At 34.3% G+C, this 13,681-nt stretch overlaps 1 protein-coding gene across 1 annotated transcript; it reads left to right on the top strand.

The window, feature by feature from the left end:
* The first annotated feature begins 236 nt into the window (after positions 1-236).
* On the top strand, positions 237-13,241 carry LOC134239052 (uncharacterized). Its single transcript, XM_062721197.1, has 13 exons — positions 237-622; positions 719-768; positions 1,540-1,698; positions 2,260-2,339; positions 2,478-2,549; positions 2,791-2,999; positions 3,389-3,537; positions 3,727-3,800; positions 4,017-4,088; positions 4,400-4,592; positions 12,170-12,255; positions 12,604-12,730; positions 13,009-13,241. The coding sequence occupies exons 2-13, from the start codon at positions 720-722 to the stop codon at positions 13,239-13,241; spliced, it is 1,503 nt and encodes a 500-aa protein (XP_062577181.1). The 5' UTR covers positions 237-622; position 719.
* Positions 13,242-13,681: the final 440 nt, after the last annotated feature.

The following is a 13,681-nucleotide window of genomic DNA, read 5'->3' as shown; positions in this document are numbered from 1 at the left end:
CGAGACATAATTTTCACGAATAGTTGTTATTCCTCTATAAAATCGTAAGAAATACTTTTATACGCGAGCATTTAATTTTCGCGAATGTATTGTATTGCGTAATTACGCGAAAATAAAGTTCTTGCGAATAAAAAGTGATTTACAGAATTAGGGAATGTGAAAATATTTGCCATCATGAAATTTATATTCTAAAGGACGCAGGACTAAAGATAGGGGAATTGAATGTGTGGACAGAAGATATACCATTGTGGACCGAGTAAGAATATAGAATTGATATCAAAAGAATGAAATCATACACCAAAGATAACTCTTGTTTGGAAATGACCCTTTATTTCTAATTATAACATAAATGTAAAATATTTCTTAGAATGTAACAAGACGAAATTGAATAATCTTTAAAAGTTCGGCTATTTATGTCTATAATAAGTTTCTTTTTCCTGCAATTAATGTGATATTGATATTTTTGTTATTGATATAAGTAAGTTCCTTACAACATGTTATGCATGTACATTGTATTATCTAGAGTGAGAATTGTATATATCAGTTGATAAGAATGTTAGTACAGGTTACTCTAAGCCTTACCGAATTTAAGTTTCCGGAATGGACACAAACTATTTTAAAGGTTGGTAATTTTTTTTTCAAATATCTAAACAGGGTATATCCTTTCGAACTTAGAAGACTTTCATATATTATTTTTTCTTTATTCTTATATTTAAAGAATGAAATCGATAGCCATTCATATTAAACCGTGTGACCATACTTTGGCAGGTAACACTTTTTGAACCTCGAATCGATTATATAAAAAATCGTAAATAAGTAGAACTTTGGTATCTATGAAATATTCCTTATGAAGTAATATTCTCTGCGAAAGAAACAATAAGACTGAGCATCACCTCGAAAAGAAAATATCTATAAATCAAGGCAGTTTTCAACATCGGTCCTGATGCAAATCACGTCCATTCTATTTCACATAAAATTAACTCAACCACCCACTCACATACAAACGGAGACACACGTTTTCTTTTATAAACACAGTGTGTCTAGTATCCCCTTTAACTTTGTTTCAACGGGATAACAATTGTATTTAAAAATGAACTTCAAACTATCAAAAATTAAACATACCATCGATTGCATTGCTTATGTAGAAAAGACAGGATCGAGTAAGCTATTGTTTTTTAACTGATCAAATGGCACCTTAAAACTACAAATTAAAAAAAAGGTTAAAGCACCTTTAAATGTAATCTAAATAGTTTTGACAACTTAAATATTTTTATTAATAATTTAAAGGAAGAAAACGAATAAATTAGCATCATTAAATGGATCCTTGACAATTAAAGCTTGTTAATTACTTTGGTGGAAATAGAGAGAAAGAGAAATCATGTCCTTTCATCGCATGACCGACGGCTTAGTTGAATAAAAATGGTGCTTTCAGCTCAATTCAACATTTTAAAAACACAGGTGTAAAATTTTTGTGCCATGGCTAACATAATTGCTTTTTTAAAATTTCCACGTATTTCCTGTGTTTTGGTTGTTTATCAGTGTTGGCTTTCGCTGTCCTGTTTTACTTGAAGTGTTATCAGGTCAGGGGGTGCGATGACGTCAGTAGTCAGGCGTGTCATGATATGATGTCACAGAACGAGGATCTATGTAATGATGCCTGTCTCTCCAGTGTTTGTCTGCGAACGTGTGGAAAGTGTGGTAACTACTTTAGCCATAAAAATTAAATGTACATGTTTTCTCTGTAAGCATTTGTTTGAAACTTTTGACACATTGGTATGAAAACCTATTATAATTTATGCATAAAAGCACATGGTTCTTTTCTTTTCAAGGCCTGTACTTGATTAAATATAAGAAATATATCAAACGCAGCTTTCTAGATATGTTAGTCTGTTTAATGTAAAACATCAGGATTATGTCGATCCATACTTATTTTCAATGTTTTGTATTTACAAAAATATTAAGCATTTATTATGCTTCTAATTTCATATATGTTTAAAATGCACGTATACTTTAAATAGTTTACATGGCAATTAGATCAATTATAAACATCACAACATATCTAACTATTTTCTCTCTATATAGAGGGCTATTAGAATAACAAGTTGAGGGTTTTTATAAAAATTCTTAAAGATCAAGTGTTCATATTATTTTGAATATTTAAAAACATTAATAGAGCCAATTTTTACTTAAAATTGCAATAATTCCATTTTTACATCCTACTTAAAAGGAATATGCTAAAAGTTTTCTATCCATTTTCAGCTTTGAAATGTTATTCCTGCCACGAAGTTGATAAACTGAACAACTGTAACACTACCACGGAATGTCCTTCAAACGAACATGTTTGTATATATTATCTCCTTACACTGGTATTTATATGACACACGGTACAGAAACTTAATTTTAATATGAAAATTTTCTTTTGTCATAGAATTATATAACACATGTACATTCATTCAATACTTTCTCAATATTTCCAGCAATGCATTTCTGTGAAATCATTCAACAGCGATTTTAAGGAAGTCTACAAACTAGGCTGTGCTCTTGGAACTGTAAGATTTTTCATGTAAAAGTATCAAGTTTTCTTCATTAAATGGAACTGTTTATTCCCAGCAAATTAGAACAAAATTCCTTGTGTTTGTGCAACAATTGATATGAATCATTGAAATAGTTGTGAAAGTATTATATTTTTATATGATTAGTATAGATCTGCATTTTTTCCATTTTTTTAGCATATAAACGTCTTATCTACCAAATCCGAACTTGTAACGAAACTTTGAAATATTTTATTAGATATGTGACAGTCCCGGTTTAGAAACATCGTGCTGTACGTCAGATTTGTGTAATAATCACAGAATTACAACAACAAAGACGACGACGACGACAAAAATACCAACAACAACAACAACAACGACAACGACACAAATGCCATCAACAACGACGACGACGACAAAAATACCAACAACATTAAAGACGACAACATGGACAACAACCTTATCACCATCTCCACCACCACCAACAACACTGTCATTATCACCACAAACACCGACGTTACCAACAACAGAAACAACGTTACATTTAACAACAGAGAAGTCCACTCAAACAACAAAAACAATAACAGAAACAACAACCGAAGAATCTGGTGGAGGTACTTATTTAATGAATGTTGTTAAGTTTTGTGTGAGTTATTGGTGTGTAAATCACAAAGAATTGTCACGTAGGCATTTTTCATGAAATGCGTTATTAGCAGCTGGCTTACTAGAAAAACACAGCAAATGTAAATATTAAAGAATAAACACTTTTTGTGAACATCGATAAGGCGGAAAACTGATGATGATATGAAAGATATAACAGGTCTTTATCCATAAATCTGACAGAAATTGTTATTTACAGTCCTTTTAGTCGGGAAGCGCCAACACATTGATCCTTTCTGTGTTGAAAATTCTCCGATAATTTGTCAGGATCTTATACGTTCGGACCCCTCTTCCTGTTCTAAGGATTGTATCATGTCCATGTGTCCAGTGTCCTGTGGAAAATGCAGTACGTATATAAAATGATGTTCATTAATTTATCGCCTGTCATTTTGCTTTTATTAATGATTAAGACTTGATGTTTTATTGAAAAGAATAACCACATTCCTTGATATAGTCTAGAAAGGTGGACATTATTCCATTGTTCTAGTCGATATGTTTGAACACAATAAATATCGACCTTTTCTTTTTATCACAGAGACTTGTTACAATTGTCCATACGTTGCAGACTCAGAATTGTGCAACATGACAACACTTTGTAAACATGATGAGGTAGGTTCATTTTCAATATACAGCTGCCGTTGAGTTATTTAAAATCCATATCTAAGTCTTTATATGACCATGAAAAGACCTGAAAGTAAATCATTTATTTGTTTTTAAGAAAATTGATAAAGCAATATTTTTAGCGTATTTTTTTCAAAGGTTTTTTAAGGAATTAAAGAAAACAGGTGACAGTATATATTTAATTTCTAGTTGTTTATATTATAGTTTTGCTATGGACTTGAGACGGTCAACTCTTATAAAGAGCACGGATTTAGGCTCGGTTGTGCTCCACAGGCGGTAAATTTAGTTACCATTACAATACACCTTTTAATAAAACAATTAATTATGCATATTTTTTTCTAATTTCAATTTTTAATTTTTCACAATGAAAGATGTGTTGAGAGAAAAGGTGTTAATTTTTTTGCGATCAAAAATTATGTAACAGGAAATTTCTTTGGTCTATTAGCTTATTATTTAAAAGAACAAACTACAATGTAATAAAATTTCTGACAATCAATTATCATCCTTTTTTAAAAGTATTGTAAGGTTTGTTGCAGGAAACAAAGCTAAGCAGTACACTAGCATCACATACCTCTATATAATTCAAGGTTTGCGATTCCATTGCAACTATTTCTACGAACAACTTTGGAAGGAGATCACAGAGAGCTTTAGTCGGAGGTTGCTGCAGTAAGAATCTATGTAATACTCACATAAAGCCGCTTACAACCACAAAAGCTGTACCGATGAATGTAAGGACAACGCCAAAACCTTCCACGACAGCAGCAAGGACAACAGTGAACTGTAGGTTTTTTTATTGATTTTTAAATGAAGGGTTTATTCTGAGTTCGATCGGTTGATGAATGATTAGTAAAGCCTATTTAATGAATTTGTTATCTTTCATGCTTATTTTTCGAAAGTATAAAGTGTTGCATTTCAATTTATTAAATGCAAAACAGCACTTTTTTCAACAGAAAAATAACCTTTTGGAATAAATGTAAAACATAGTCCCAACTATACAAAATGAATAGTCATGCTTGTATCAATATCATTATGTTTTTAAAAAGAGATAGAAAAAAGAGAGATAAGAAAAAAGACAATATTTTCTTAAATGCATAAATTGAGACTCGCAGCCATAGATGTAAACATGTACACCTTATAAAGCTAAGACACTGTAATCTTTTTTGATCCCCTTTTTGCAAAAGTGAGGGGACATTAAATCTCATTCGTCGATCCGTCCGTCAGTCTGTCCGCCTGTCACAAAAACTTTAACCTTGGTCATAACTTTGGAACTAGAAGATATTGTAATGGCCTGGGGTAGAATTTAATTAATTTGTTTATTTTTTTTATGATTTAATTGTGTCAACATTTATTGGGAAAATTATCTTGGTGGATTTTATTATGCATTAACTACACTACTACATTTCAGTCCTTTGATTATTTACTCAACGTGGTATTGTCTATTTTTAGCACATTTGGCATACTTGTTGTTTGAATTCCTATATTTCATGAATTCATGTGCATACCTTTAGAATCTTTGCATGTTACTGTATTTTACTTGATTATTTATGAGTCAAATAGCACTTGACATAGCCATAATTGCACACGATTGAACATTGGAGTCATGGAAGTTGTTTACATCCCGCCGACATCTTATTTGTATTAGCCAGAGTTTCGTATTTGAGCAAGTTGTATTTTTGTTTGGCAATTCGATGTTATTTTGCTTGTGAATATCCACAAAATTAATGTTTGACTATGTTTTACTAAGATTCATCACGGGTTTTCACGTTAAACGGGGTTTAATGACAGCTACACAATTTTACTTTGACAGAGCTATTTGAATATCGTCTGCTGTACGATTATAGTTTTCTATCATGAAATACGCATTTAATTCACATGAATTGTTTACTTACTTATTATAGACACATCTCTTGTAATCCATATTTATTGGTTATTTTGTCTTTTCTCATTTTAAATTCCGTTTTGTAGTTATTATCCTCATTGTACGGCAGCCTTGTTTGACACTGTTTGACAGATCTCTGTTTGTACGGCGCCGTACAGCGCTGTGATTGGTTGAGTGACACCGTACAGCTTTTTCATTGGTCAATTTGTATCACATGACTACTTCCGAAGGTTATAAATATAAGTGCTTCGCCAGTCTCTGGCAGATAAGTTGCACAAGCAACATCGCAGGATCGTAGCCTAAACCTAGGTGAGACAACTGTAAATTATCTCCCAACACACTGGACACCTGATGTTATATTTTTAGAGCTTTTTAATGCCAAATCAACTTTATTACCATTTTTACCATTGAAAGTACGGTTGACACTGTGGGACAAAATGAATATTAATTATCTATATGTATCCAATATAGATGTTTGTTTACCTATTGTTATTTCCTGTTGAATGATGAATTAATAAACCAATTATTAAACTGATACCAAGTCTTGTCCTTACTGAGAAATATGAAGCAAGAAATAAGGAATGACCTTGAAAAGTGTTGTGGTATTATTTTGTATAGCCCCCATTCCAGGATGGCCATCCGTGGGGAGCTTACAATTTTTGGTGTCAGAAGTGGGATGCCTGTTTTCCAAAAGGCATCCAGTGATACAAACCCATTCCTTGTCCAGTAACCGCTCAGCTGTCCAGTGTGTTGGTACAACATGTACATAGTGTGTTTGTTAATTATAATTTGTGGTTTTACATTTTTATTAATACTAGTGAGATGGCAACGGCTCAATCCCCAGACCCTGAAGTGCAATTTCATGTTGATGATGATGAGTTAGGCCAGGGTGACCAATTCTTTGACTCTTCCCCCTCCCCCAAACGTCCAGAGAGACCTAGCCATAGCCCAGTTCCTGATGTTGAACCAGAACTTTGCAACAAAGATAGATTTGTACCATATCCAGAAAATTCCCCTCCTCCCAGAATGCAATATGATAGATTGATTGATGTGACTAGACAGTCTCCTGAGACTAATATAGTTGTAAAGCCAGAGTCCTACAATGGTAAAGATGACTGGGATGAATACATCTCTCATTTCCAAGATTGTGCGGAGTTAGGCAGATGGTCTGATCGCACTAAGTTACTTTTCCTAGCTGCAAGTCTTCACGATCAAGCCAGAACTTATTATATGGGTTTATCCCCTGAAGATAAAGAATCCTTTCAGTCTCTTGTTCACAAATTTAACCAAAGGTTTGGTAGTACTAAAAATCAGAACAGATGGCTTTCTAAACTTGAGATGAGACAACGCCTTCCAGGTGAGTCCATAGCAGAACTGGGTGATGACATCAGGCAGATGGCACAAAGAGCCTACTGTAATTTAGATGCCTTAGCTCAAGAAGCATTAGCTCTTAATCAGTTGTATAAAGTTATCTCCCTCGAAATGAAGTGTCGGTGCATTGACAAAGATTGTCAGACGGTGGCCGAAGCAGTAGATGTAATTGAACGGTATGAGTCCATTCTTGGGGATAGTTCCGAAAAGTGCAAGTTGTATGTTCGTACAGTTGAATCAACCAAGAGAGCAAAAAGGTCATTTGATGAGCAGAAGCCTGAAAAAGAAGTAAACAGCGAGATTAACTCCATTCTTCAAAACCTTATTTCAAGATTAGATCGCCTTGAACACAGCTCCAATAAGAACCATAGATCCTACCCAGCACACAAAAACTGCTATATATGCGATTCACCAAATCACTTCATGAGAGCTTGCCCTCACAGGCTCCAGGGATACCAAAACCAATATCAACAAAAATTCAACCAAACCACTGTACCAAGCCAAATCCAAAATTAGACTTGAGTGGAATATATAACTACGAATGATACTGGATGCAGATATTTTTTTTAATTTTTACTTTTGTATTTTTGTGCTGGTGGAGGGAGGTACGGATGTGCACGGTCTATGGCCCGCTTCAGTAGGTGGAGGGAGGGGACGGATGGTGCACCATCTATGGCCCACGCCTCTGATGTAGGGAGGTGACGGACGCGTGCAATCTATGGCCCTAACCAGAGGTAGGCACCGAGATGTACCTGGCCAGTGCATCTCATGGGTGTAACCAGTTGATGATTTAAGTTTAACTGCATTCAGCTATTTCAAAGAAAATGAATTTAGGTTGATTGCCGTAGTTGTTCTTGTTATTTATTAATACTTAGCTGTGGTGACATCAAATCCTTCCCTGTATAGAATCCCAGATCCTCCACTCATTAATCATAGTTACCTCTGCTGTCCTCAATTCCTTGTACCTAGCCAAATCCAATGATACAAGTAGCCAGAAGAGAAAAATCCAAAGCCTGTACTCCGACCATACCACCTCACTGCCCCACATTCCAGTGGTTCCCTTAACTCGATCCATTGCCTGCCATCTATCTGACAGTCCCCACCAACTAATTGGCTTCCAATAGCATAACCTTTCCAAACACCATATCCAGACCTGTACCTTGTCCATCCCAGAAATTTCCTGTCCAAGTTCCTCCTTTCCAACCATAGGTCCACTAGCCACTAGAGCCCAGTCCCTGCTTGCCAAGGGCTGTATGCCACTTCCACCACCAACCAGGAGACAGTGAGACAAAGAGGAAACCATTGCCTTAGTACCCAGAAATGTTTCTGTGCCGTGCTACCCAATACCCAAAGGAATTGGGTCCATTTCTACTGGTGGAACTTGCAGCCCTTACTCTAGGGAGAATCCAGCCAGGTGGATGGGGCATCCAGGCCTCTTGGACAGATTAAATATTTGGCCTTGCCTTGAGCGCTTATGTTGTCTCCATGGAAGTTGACAGCACCCCACCTTTGGAGTCGAGTATGTCCTAGCGGGCGCCTTGGGAACACCCCTGCATGGTACATGCTGAAGTAGGAGGATGGAATAGTGGTGGATTTCCTTGAGTGTGGAAGCAGCCAGTGGAAGAGACGTTGTGACGATTTCACCTTGATGCTGGAATTCTTCTAAGTTTAAGTGACTATATCAGAAAGAAAATTAACACTTATTAACTATTAGTGCATGTATTACAAATTTATATGTGTGTTTTCCTATATTGTGCAGAAATGCTTTTATTCAGGGTAATTCAGGAGAATTAAAAGTTTCGGGTGAGGGAAGTGTAATGGCCTGGGGTAGAATTTAATTAATTTGTTTATTTTTTTTATGATTTAATTGTGTCAACATTTATTGGGAAAATTATCTTGGTGGATTTTATTATGCATTAACTACACTACTACATTTCAGTCCTTTGATTATTTACTCAACGTGGTATTGTCTATTTTTAGCACATTTGGCATACTTGTTGTTTGAATTCCTATATTTCATGAATTCATGTGCATACCTTTAGAATCTTTGCATGTTACTGTATTTTACTTGATTATTTATGAGTCAAATAGCACTTGACATAGCCATAATTGCACACGATTGAACATTGGAGTCATGGAAGTTGTTTACATCCCGCCGACATCTTATTTGTATTAGCCAGAGTTTCGTATTTGAGCAAGTTGTATTTTTGTTTGGCAATTCGATGTTATTTTGCTTGTGAATATCCACAAAATTAATGTTTGACTATGTTTTACTAAGATTCATCACGGGTTTTCACGTTAAACGGGGTTTAATGACAGCTACACAATTTTACTTTGACAGAGCTATTTGAATATCGTCTGCTGTACGATTATAGTTTTCTATCATGAAATACGCATTTAATTCACATGAATTGTTTACTTACTTATTATAGACACATCTCTTGTAATCCATATTTATTGGTTATTTTGTCTTTTCTCATTTTAAATTCCGTTTTGTAGTTATTATCCTCATTGTACGGCAGCCTTGTTTGACACTGTTTGACAGATCTCTGTTTGTACGGCGCCGTACAGCGCTGTGATTGGTTGAGTGACACCGTACAGCTTTTTCATTGGTTAATTTGTATCACATGACTACTTCCGAAGGTTATAAATATAAGTGCCTCACCAGTGTCTGACAGATAAGTTGCACAAGCAACATCGCAGGATCGTAGCCTAAACCTAGGTGAGACAACTGTAAATTATCTCCCAACACACTGGACACCTGATGTTATATTTTTAGAGCTTTTTAATGCCAAATCAACTTTATTACCATTTTTACCATTGAAAGTACGGTTGACACTGTGGGACAAAATGAATATTAATTATCTATATGTATCCAATATAGATGTTTGTTTACCTATTGTTATTTCCTGTTGAATGATGAATTAATAAACCAATTATTAAACTGATACCAAGTCTTGTCCTTACTGAGAAATATGAAGCAAGAAATAAGGAATGACCTTGAAAAGTGTTGTGGTATTATTTTGTATAGCCCCCATTCCAGGATGGCCATCCGTGGGGAGCTTACAATATTTGACTTTCATATTTCACATGTGTATTACCTTACCGGAGACAAGAACTTTCAAATATACTATAATTTTGACAATGTGATATTTACCTTGAACTTTGACCTACTTTTCAAAACTTTAAAAATTACATTTACCATAACTTTTGAAAGAGATGAGAAAAGGCTTTCTTATTGCACATGCCATTGTGTATTACCTGTGATAAGGCCTTTCTAAATGCACAGATTTTTAATCCCCATCACCTTGACCATGAAACTTTTTCTACTTTTAAAAATTCTTGTCTTTCCTTATAACTTTTGATAGAAAAGAGATAGAATTTGTGTATTGATGTAACAAGATGTTTCTGAGCATGCTACATGCAGGCCTTTCAAAATATGCCGGTACCCGGTACTTTTACCCGGTTGGATTCGTTCATGGTACCGGCCAAAATATTCAGTGGAGAAAAAAAAATCGCGTAAAAATACGATAGACCCTACCATAATTTACACAAGTTGTGGTTAATTGTTAGTCCGTAATGGTATCTAATAACGTTTTTGATTGGTTAGTCAAGAAGATCATTAAAGCGTTTGAATAAATGAAACAAAAGAGATTGCCTAACGCGTCTTATAGATCTTGTCGAAAACGAAAGTAGATTTCCATATCAAATTCCTCCGTCACTGATTTTGATAAATGCTAATGACTATGAATATGTTTTTTAGTAAATACGACCAAAAAAATAAAAATAGGAATCCAGGTGTCAGAAATGAAAGTGTCAATTTAAAGCCATGGTAATGAATTTCAAAAAAGATTTTTAGATACAAGGAACTAGACCGCGGAAAGTCTTCAACACAATTGACCGATAGAGAGACCGACATGAACAATACGTACAGCGCAGTTTAATTCTTTGACCAACTCTGTACATTTCAATAGCCACAACTCTTCAAATTTAAGTGTCTAAATCCGCAGCTGACGATATAAATTACTTACAGTCTTAAATATCTGGAACTTTCTTATGCAACAAAAGAACAAAAAACAGAAACTATTTCTTTTGCCATACATTTAATTCTTTGATTCAGCAGTTTTCTAGTGGTCAAGAGAATGACCTTGCGGACGTTTACTTTCTTCCCAGTACTGTAACCATATCCAGTAAATTGAGGGGGTCATATCTAATTTTTTTTTGTCTCCAGTCTTGATGTCATCTTTGTCTAATGTACACATGTATATTATTTTATATATACATGTACCAGTGCATGAAAAATATGCTGAATTTATTGGTACATGCTATGCATCATGTAGTGCTTTTCTTCTATTTTTTTTAAATCTGCACTTTACTGTAGAACAGAAATGAATTTCATTTAATGCAAATACAATTTCATTTCTCTAATTTATTAAATTTAAATTTTGAATTTCCATTTCCTTTTGTGACTCAATTTTTTTTTATATTTAAAACAAAACACTTACAACTCAAACATTGCAAAATTTTTGGAACAAGTTTATAAACAAATATTTTATAGCATAGAACTTGGAAGTTTTACCTAAATCTTATTGTTACGTACTCTGCTCAAATAACTAATTTTTCTATGTAATTCCACCATCCAGTGCTAAACTTCTCATGTAATGTGTATTGACCAAAAATAAACTTTGAAACATGGCATAAAAATAACACTGATAGCAGCATAATTCTATGTGTCTAGAAACCAGGAAATGCTGTCTGGTGGCTTCTAAATTTCAAAATTTTTCCGGGGGGGCATGCCCCCGGACCCCCCTAGCTTGCTCACGCCTTCGGCGTTCGCCAAGTGGTACCTCCTATTTTTTATAAAGTACCACCTGGTTCTTATCTTTTTGAAAGCCCTGTACATGTATAATTTTTTTTGTCACTTGACCTTAATTGGGTCATGTTTGACAAAATTTAAAAAAAATCAACTTTGGCGATTACTTTTAATGGTATATGATAGGGCGTACATATTTGACACAATATGCCATAAATGATGGCATCCCATACACCATACACTAATAGATACCGAAAGCGGTGGACAACAATTCTTTGAATTTGTTTTTTGTAGCATGTCAATGTCCAAAACATGCTTTCACCTACAAAAATGACTGCTTCTTTGTTTCAAATGCGACATATACAAGAATGGCAGCAAAGGTAAACAAAATTATACTGATTTGTAAGATTTTATTTAATTTAAAACATAAGTATTCATTACTGTTGTGACAAAGAATAAGCCCAACTCTATCTCTACAAGACGTAAGCTGTATTTCATTTCCGGATTTGTTTTTTTGAATTTTCAACTTTTTATTTCCGACATTCTAAAGTTTTCATCTCCAATCGGAAACAAAAAAAGAAAAATTGTCGAAAATGAAATTTTAAAAATATGTCGAAAATAATATGCAGATTTCTGGAGATGAAAAGCAGCGAAGAAATCCATGCTTTTACCATCTCATCAGGAAATAATTATTTTCTTACTTGAATTTTTTGTATTATTATTTTCAGTCATTCTGTCAGACTCACTGTGCTAATCTGGCACGATTTGATTCTACAGATGAATTGAATGATATTGAGAGACAAGTTCGTAATTATATTCGCAATTCCAATCATCGACGATTTATCCTTGATACGTGTAGGTCTAAAATCCTTCTCTTATACTTTTTTATTCTTTATAATCTTTCATTTTAAACTGTCTCAAAACTTCTGAATACGGTTCATCTTATTCATCAAATAGCTATAGATAAATGATATTCGCAGAAACACTACAAGTAATATATAAAAAGTAAACCAAATGTAGTTTTCTGATTAAATTTAATCAGAATCGTTGTATACTTTATTATAAAAGCTAGATAATGACAAATGAGAATGAATTAAACATGAATTAGTTCAAAATCCCCTCCAATGCTTTAGATCCGGGTTTTGCCTACATGTCTACATATATAGACGCCATTTACGACACCAGGCGGCATTGGATATGGGAATCCACAGGAGACAGGATCTCGCATGCCCTCTTTAGAAATCAGACAGTACCTAAAAACTCCGTCCATGAGTGCGCAGTCTCCGCATATCTCTTCAGATCACACATATCACCAATTGACTGTAACTCCCTCCATCCAGCGCTCTGTCGTCTAGAAAGTTCTTAAAACTGTATTACTGAGAAACAAAACAAACTGTATGCTTCTAATTAATAAAGAATATATAAATATACATGCATTTGTATTGAAACAATAGTAAATGCTAAGAATTTATTGTAATTTTAAATTAAAGACGGGTAAAACTCAAGACAATGCAGGTATTCTGAGAAAATCATTGTGCTTCATTGTTATTTTCTACCAGCTCTTTTAACAGGTCTGACGTAAAGCCTGTAAAACTAAATTCAAACCATTAAGAGAGCAATAAAAAAGGCAAATAATGAATACGAAAAAAGACATTTATTCCATAATTATTTATATTCCATTGATATTTTGAATCTGAATTACAATATTAAATGTGCTTTATGTTAAAACTTTACTGGCAGACCAAGGCAACATAGCAGCTCTGTTTGTTTCCACTGAGGCCCAAAAATCGACGGTGTTTCCAGAAA

This window comes from Saccostrea cucullata, unplaced genomic scaffold, assembly GCF_032062105.1.
Source record: "Saccostrea cucullata isolate Sc308-1 unplaced genomic scaffold, CSIRO_AGI_Scuc_v1 ctg3139, whole genome shotgun sequence".
Classification (NCBI taxonomy): domain Eukaryota; kingdom Metazoa; phylum Mollusca; class Bivalvia; order Ostreida; family Ostreidae; genus Saccostrea; species Saccostrea cuccullata.
This window is presented reverse-complemented; position numbering and strand designations above follow the sequence as displayed.

Bases quoted from the DNA above. Each gene is read 5' to 3' on its own strand.
- LOC134239052 (XM_062721197.1), top strand. From the start codon at position 720: ATGAAATCGATAGCCATTCATATTAAACCGTGTGACCATACTTTGGCA. The intron at 1,699-2,259 runs GTAACTACTTTA...ATCCATTTTCAG, and splicing joins GCGAACGTGTGGAAAGTGTG to CTTTGAAATGTTATTCCTGC. The intron at 4,089-4,399 runs GTAAATTTAGTT...ATATAATTCAAG, and splicing joins TCGGTTGTGCTCCACAGGCG to GTTTGCGATTCCATTGCAAC.